This window comes from Cheilinus undulatus, linkage group 8 (assembly GCF_018320785.1).
Source record: "Cheilinus undulatus linkage group 8, ASM1832078v1, whole genome shotgun sequence".
Taxonomy (NCBI): domain Eukaryota; kingdom Metazoa; phylum Chordata; class Actinopteri; order Labriformes; family Labridae; genus Cheilinus; species Cheilinus undulatus.
This window is the reverse complement of record NC_054872.1, coordinates 18,012,144-18,019,599: the sequence shown is the minus strand read 5'-3', so window position 1 is coordinate 18,019,599 and position 7,456 is coordinate 18,012,144. Positions and strand designations below refer to the sequence as shown.

The 7,456-nt window shown below is 38.5% G+C and overlaps 1 protein-coding gene across 1 annotated transcript in view; it reads right to left on the bottom strand.

Moving 5' to 3' along the window:
- Window positions 1–4,643: 4,643 nt before the first annotated feature.
- The window catches only part of LOC121513684 (CUB and sushi domain-containing protein 3-like), a 309,293-nt gene continuing 306,480 nt past the window's right edge, over window positions 4,644–7,456 (bottom strand). Inside the window, exon 71 of the mRNA XM_041793592.1 lies at window positions 4,644–7,046. Within this exon, the coding sequence (XP_041649526.1) occupies window positions 6,887–7,046 (160 nt within the window). The 3' untranslated portion in view covers window positions 4,644–6,886. The remainder of the gene's footprint in view (window positions 7,047–7,456) is intronic.

The following is a 7,456-nucleotide window of genomic DNA, read 5'->3' as shown; positions in this document are numbered from 1 at the left end:
CAAATAAAAACGTTTGTGTCAGTCAGTATCCTTGTGTCGAAGACTAAAAGTAGGGGCATTTCTTCTAAAATCTTACTACTATAAAGGGTTTTATGTCTATGTGTCTGTATGCCTTGATTTGCACACCACACTGCTGCTCTAATTGTCCTTGATACTTCTCAGATGTTGGAGCTGGGAATGATGCCACACCTGAGTTGAATGTGTTCAATTTGTTATGAGCTCATTTTATTCATTGCAGCTTGTTTTATGAGCAAAGAATAGAGCTTTAGTTTTTCATTTTTTGCAAAGCATCTTCCTTTTCTAAGTTTCAGTTAATTTATGGGATTTTTGCATTTCAGTTTTAGTTTTTTACTTTGTTTTGTTTAACTATAATAACCTTAGAGAACTGCCTGGTATTTTGATTTTTAACAGAATCTACAAAAGCCTTCCTATCCTTAGGATCAACAACATTGTTCCTGGCCCTCCATCCCAAACACACACGCACACACATTTGTACTCATTGACCTCGAATTAACATAGCTCAATTCATATTACCTGTGGACTTCCTGAATCTACTGGAGGCCATTTCCCTGTGCCCATGTGATTTAAGTGCGGGTTAAAAATTTATTTGGCTGAAATGGTTATGGAGGAATTTACATTATTCATCCACTTTAAGATTAAAAAGGTTATATTAAACTATAAAACTCTTCCAGGTCCTGCTCTGAGAAACTGAGCCATAGAATATTAAATCCAGGCCTATTTTCCAAGACATAACCTTAACATGAATTTCATTGTTATACGCAGTAAAATTGCTGCTACGAAGTGCACGAGTCATTAGGAATAAGGAGAAATGTGAAGATTAAATAAAGTTGTATTACTACATTATAATAACTAAATGCAAGTATCTTTAGATTTTGAGTGAGGACAGGACACTTTCTTTCCCCTGCATTTAAGTGTGCCCAAAGCTGATATTTACTTGGGTTTTTATGCTCCCATCTGTATCAAAACAGATCAGAACCCTGAGGATATCTGGCCAATGAAAGCAGAGCAGCTCAAAACGGCTCATTAGTGGAAGACTGAAAACTACAGTGAGAGAAAGGCTACTCAGTCAACTGACAATCCAGCATATTTGAGCTACAAGATCCATGAGAGCACGCACAACTCATTATGCTTCGACACGTGAGGGAAGAAAACCAACAACCCCTGCCTCTCTCTGTAAACAGGAGCATAAGAGAAAAGCTATCAACCGATGCTAATTCCGATGGATAAAAGTCATCTTTGTTTGATTCTGGTGAAAATCTGTGTTATGTACAAACCTGGCAGTGCTTTCAACCATTTTAAAACGTGTCAATATTGCTGGCTGCGGATGTTTAGGGGTTTGATTTCACGGCACACATTGATGAGAGACGAGGAACGCTGCGGGGTATCTGAAACATCAGAGACAGCCAGGAGCATGCCTCTATTGTAATCATGCATGCACCTCAAATTGATTTGTACAGCAGGCACATGCCCACGCCACAAGACCACAAATGCCTCCATTAGCAGGCCAGTGAAATCAGCTTACAGCTCTAACCTGCTCCGTCAACAGATCTCTACTGAGCTTTTGTAAGATGACACGGTGCAAAGTGCAGCAGAAAACCCAGAGCTGAACACGCGAGGGGTTCCTCAAGGGATTCTCCGGCACCGACACCAGAGCTCTAATGAAGCTCTGTGCTGTTCAAACAGCAAATGGGGGGTCATGTCAGTGTTTAGAAGACACTGCTATTAGTGTCTTACACTGTGCATACACCCTTACTGAACAAACACCCTAAGCTTGTTTGACATCTGGGCCTTGCACTGGCTTATATTACATCATCACCCTTTGAGTAAAATCTGCTTGATGAAGCTTCTGTGAAACTTCAATAGAAAATCCTTCTGGCAAATATTCCTAAGCCGTACATAAATCCCAGGCTTAGACTTTAAAGTATGCGCTTAACCTGAGTCTGAAATCAGACCAGCTCCTGCATGTCATGTCATTTAATTATTAGAGGGCTGCTTCTTGACCTACTTTCTTTTTTGATGATCTTTGCTCTCTGTTAAACTTCCTTGCATTATCTCGTCAGTGTTTGCTACAATTAGTTTCTTAAGTTTGATACATAAGTGCTTGCAAACTGTCACCTACTCATGTTGCCAAGTCTGTGGAAGGTATCCCCCTTTCTCAATCAAAGACTTTGACCCTTTCCAGGACTCTTATTTGCTGAAAGATTCTGCTTTGCATAAAACAACTTTTGCAAGCTACATTAGACATACTGCTGTACAGAACTGAACCATTTAGATTACAAATGCACTGAGAGACCATATTTTACATTCTTTTTGGTGCAAAAAATAGGTCCTGTTTTCCCAATAATGCACTAGCTGTCCCATATAAATGGTCAATCATCCAAATTGCCCATTCTGAACATTTGTAAAAAGAAAGAACAAAAGAAAGAAAAAACAACTGCACTACCCTCTAAATGCAAAGTGCATTCAAATGCCATCTCATTTTGTGCCACATTTCTGGAGTAAATTTCAGTGATTTTTAACCACTGACAGCAACAGAGAAAGGGAGGCGAAATGAGACTGAAATCACAGCACAGACAAAGGAAAGCTAATGCTGCAGTTTGACTGGTGAGATATGGTTGATGGGAAGTCAAATTATGTGACCATTTCCCTTCTTGATAAAGAGGATGGAGACTAGATTTTTTGCCCACATCAGGTGTTACAGTTAACAAGGATTATTGGCTACAATGCATTTCCTCAGGCAGTGTCTAAAGATCTACAGTGCCTTCAGGCAGAGATAATATCAGTGCTGGTCTCTTTTTTGGGGCTAAACTGAGCAGTGGTCAGCAAGTAGAAAACTCATTAAAACTGTAAAAGTGCAACAGGATGCAGCACACTGGATGATCAAAGGTCTGCTCTGTTTTACCACAGACTTTTCTTACTACAGTTGCAATCAAAATTATTGAAAATCAGGTTAATTCTGAAAATGAACAGACTTAATGCTTTTGAAATGAACAAATCAAACAAAAGCAACTGAAATAATTCAACACAAATAATGCTTAAAGTTCCCCAGTTCCCTAAATTCAGCCAAAAACTTACAATGACAATGACTCCACTATCAGAATTAATCAGCACCTTCATGGCATCTTTAGTACTCAGTAGAGCACCCTTTTGCTTCTGTGACCTGCTGCAACCAAGATGCATGGCTACACACCAGCTTCTGGCAGCTTTCCTGAGGAATCATAGCCCTTCCTCATGTGCAATGGCCTCCAGTCCAGTAATATTTTGGGTCTGTATGCTGCAACCTCCTTCTTCAAATTCCATCAGAGATTTTCTATGGGGTTAAGTCAGGTGACTGTGATGGCCATTGTAGAATCTTCCAAGACTTCTTCTGCAACCACGCCTTGGTGGAATTTAAGGTTTGCTTGGGATCACTGTTCTGTTGGAAGGTCCAGTGATGCCATAGCTCCAGTTTCCTTACATATGGCATAGCATTTCCTCCTTGGATTTCCTGATACTTCAAAGAAGCCATCTCCCCTTCTACACGCTGCAGGTTTCCAGGGCCAGAGGATGCAGAGCAGCCCCAGAGCATCACTGAGCCACAACCATGCTTAACTGTGGGCATAGTGGTCTTTGCAGCATATGCTTCATTCTTCTTCCTCCAAACAAACCGCTGATCTGTCATGCCAAAAGGTTCCAGTTTTGTTTCATCGCTCCACAGAACAGAATCCCAAAACCTTTGTGGCTTGTTTATATGATTTTGAGGATATTGGAGGTGACTTTTCTTGTGCTTTTGGGTCAGCAGTGGTGTACATCTTGGAGTTCTGGCATGGAAACTGTATATGTTGAGTGTAAGCCTCACTATACTCACTGAAACCTCAGTCCCTGTTGCCACCAAGTTTTGCTGGTAGTCTTTTGCAGCACTCAAGGTTTTTTCAGGTAGTGTAACCACTATTCCTATAACTTCAAACTTAAGAACAATGCTTCCAACAGTGTCTCTCAGAACATTCAGGGCCTTTGCTATCTTTTTGTATCCCGTTCCTTGTTTGTGAAGGGCAGTGATCTCTCCTCTGAACCTTTTGGACCAGTCTTTTGACTTTGCCATATTTCTAACATGCACTCAACGTGACACTCAACAAGCTCCTCACAGTTCAGGTGGTTGATGTGTTCCAGCTAAAGCAAACATAGTGTAACTAATGAAGCCCTTGGTAAGTTGCATCAAGTTGTGCATAATACAACACTGGTTTTGCATATTTAAACTGTTGTGAGGGATTCTGGGGTTGAATAATTTTGAGAGTAGAGAAGTCATTGTAAGTTGCATTTTCAGTTGGATTTGGGGAAAACACTTGAAACATTAGTTGTGTTGAGCAATTTCAGTTGCTTTTGTTTGAAGTTCACTGCAAACAGCAGAAAGTCTGTAAATTTTCACAGTAAACCTGATTTGCAATAGAGGTTGAATACGTTTGACTGCAATTGTACATAAGGGCAGAAACTTTTGTGAGATCTTTCTTAACAAATCAGAATAGCAACATTGAAGGTCATTATTTTATATTTTATATATAAATTAAGGATTTATACATTGCTGATAAAGAAAAAATACAAAACATTTTTGATATTACAAGACATTTACATGTGAAATTTTACACAACATATTCAATAACTTACAAATGCTTTATTTGAATAAAAAATATATCTCTTTACAAAATTTTTGTAGTATATACATATTAATATACACACGTTTTTTTAACAGGAAAACAATTGTGGTACATTTAAAAGCATTCTTCTCTAGTCCAAGGTGAGACTGACTTTCATATATAGTTTTTTCCATATGCTTTTCTCTTCTCTTCCATAAGAAATATGAAATCGCAAAATATATTACATATCGATAACACAAGACATCTTGCCAAAGAATGCCATCAAGTATCAAAACTGTATAAATGTACAAAATGTAACAGCAATGACAGGAATCAACGTAGTGGTACAAAGTACTATAGCAGCAATTGCTATACTGGATCACTTTTTGCCAACATGCACAGGTATGAAATTATGAGCTGCTTTTCAAACACACATCTTCTCATATGACCGTCAGAGCTGACATCACTCAGCTAGATCATTGCTAACTGTGCAGAGAAGTTTCACTGATTTACAGTTTTACTAATGCAACAAATGTTATGTCTTCATTAAGAACATATGCCCATACATTATTCAAGGCACTGCAATGATGTAGAAATGTGATGACAGTGTCAGAGTTCATTTTTCATTTTTAAAATATGGATGGACTCAGATGATAGTAAAATACTCAATGTGGCTCATGTTTAAAGTGTGCAAATTCATTCATGTTTTCTGTACATTTGTTGGCAGAAGCTGATGGTTCAGTAAGTTAATGAAATAAAACTTTTAGTATCTTTGAGTGTCAATAAAATAAGCCAAGACTGTGTATTTATCAGGTTTCTCAGAGTAGGAGTATAGATCAGGTATTTACTGACTAAGGCACGGTTTCCCAAAAGAACTAAAGAACAACAAACACTGCTCAGTTTATTAGGAGCCAGACATGATTTAGAAGTTGCATTTGGTCTGTCTTGGTATACAAGTAGAGTAAGGCAGACCTATGTCTATTTTTTTTTCCACCAAAATAAAGACAAGCTCCGCCACCCTCAGACTGTCCACTGATATGTCTTTGATTTACTGACATCCAGGCTTAAATAAACTTCTGGGAAACCTGGCCAGCTGTAGGAACTGTGCAGTTATTTTCAACTATGTGGTTTAATAAATCAATTCAATAAGGAGATCCTACTTTGAGATACATGATATATACAAGCCCGTGGTTGGGGTTTATTCACTCCAAATTTTGGCATTTGTGGGGACAAAAATTGACAAAGTGAACTAAGAAAAATACAGAAAAAGAAAACAGTTAAAAACAGTAAAACTTCAGAAAGAGCTAAATAAATACTCAAGTGCAGCCCAACATAATCATAACACCACAAAGGTAGAGTGTGACTTTGACTACACTCTCATACTACTTTAAAACCTTTCTTTTATGATCAAAATCAATACAAACTGCAAGGTAATACACTCTTATGTTGACTATATTCCTTTTCAAGAAAATATATTTCACTATGTTGGGAAGCTACAGTGGAACAAAGAAGTCCTTGCGTTCCCAACAGCACTCAAAAATATTGCACCATGCTTCAGTAATTAAATCCTTATCTGTAATTTTCATACATAGGGGGTACCAACCGATGGAATAATTGACCACATAACTTTGAAAAGTCTACAGCACCAATACGACTCAGAGAGAAGCGGTTTCCTTTCTTTCTCACTTCCTCATCTCACTCCACTGCTTGGAAAATAGACTCTAAAGATTACATTGATCAGCTCACAGTCGAGAGGCTTCTCATCTCCATTCGAGAAAACATTTGGACAGAGAACAAAAAAGGAGGGGCCGAAATCTGGGCTGCTTTCTTGAAAAGAAAAAGTAGAATTTTTTCATTTGGCATTGTGATGTAACCCCGCTATATGTATACTTCAGAGCATAAAATACTCTATTTTATCTATACGCTAGAGGCTCTTTTAGTGATAAAGCCAACACTCACAGAGTGTAAAGAACGCGTCTCTTCACCAAACTACGGGAAGATCTGGGAAGGTATTTGACTTCCCTTTCCTCTTCAATCTTTGAGATTCTTTATACGATCGATTGCAACTGCAGTAAATGTTGCTGAAAGTGTGCTTTATGTTTCTGAGCAATTCTGTGTCTTTGTTTTATGCCATCAGAAACAGGAAAAATATAAATGTCTATATATATTTATGTTAAGCAAACAAGGAGAAGTTGTGTTCTCCCCTGTATGTGACTCCTTTACTCCTTTTGTTTCTCTCTCACACTCGGCAGACATCAAACCATGGTGCAGATGGTATTGAGATTGGGGTCAAAGCGGACCACTTTCCCCTCAGCAGCTTTTGTGTTTGTATTGTACATGGGATTCTCGAACGTGGCCTGTCCGTTGTTGTTCTCGTGGACAGAACATCCTGTGTACTGAGCTTTATCTGTTTTCCTGGGGGAAAAAAATGCAGGTTGCATATTAGTTGAGAGACAGCATCCCAATTATCTCCCTTCCCTTCAATCCCATAAACATGTTTCCATTATAATGGTGTGGACAGCTGCAGCAGGTAAATGAGGCTGAATGGTAATTATTGTTGAAAAGATCAGTCAGAGAGGCTGTACGCCAGTTTCGGCTAACTTACATAATGAGAGGAGAATTTACATGTCATATGCTTTAAGTGAAGAAATGTCCTAAGATGTTTTTACTTCAAATGAAGACAAAGTCCACAGGTTTACACACAGTAAACATATTCTTTCTGCTCGTATGCATGTGGATACTTTGTACAATTCATCACGTTTTACCAAAGTTATACTCATGAAATATGTCTGAATTTGCAGCTGTGCAGTGCAGTTTGGATTGTA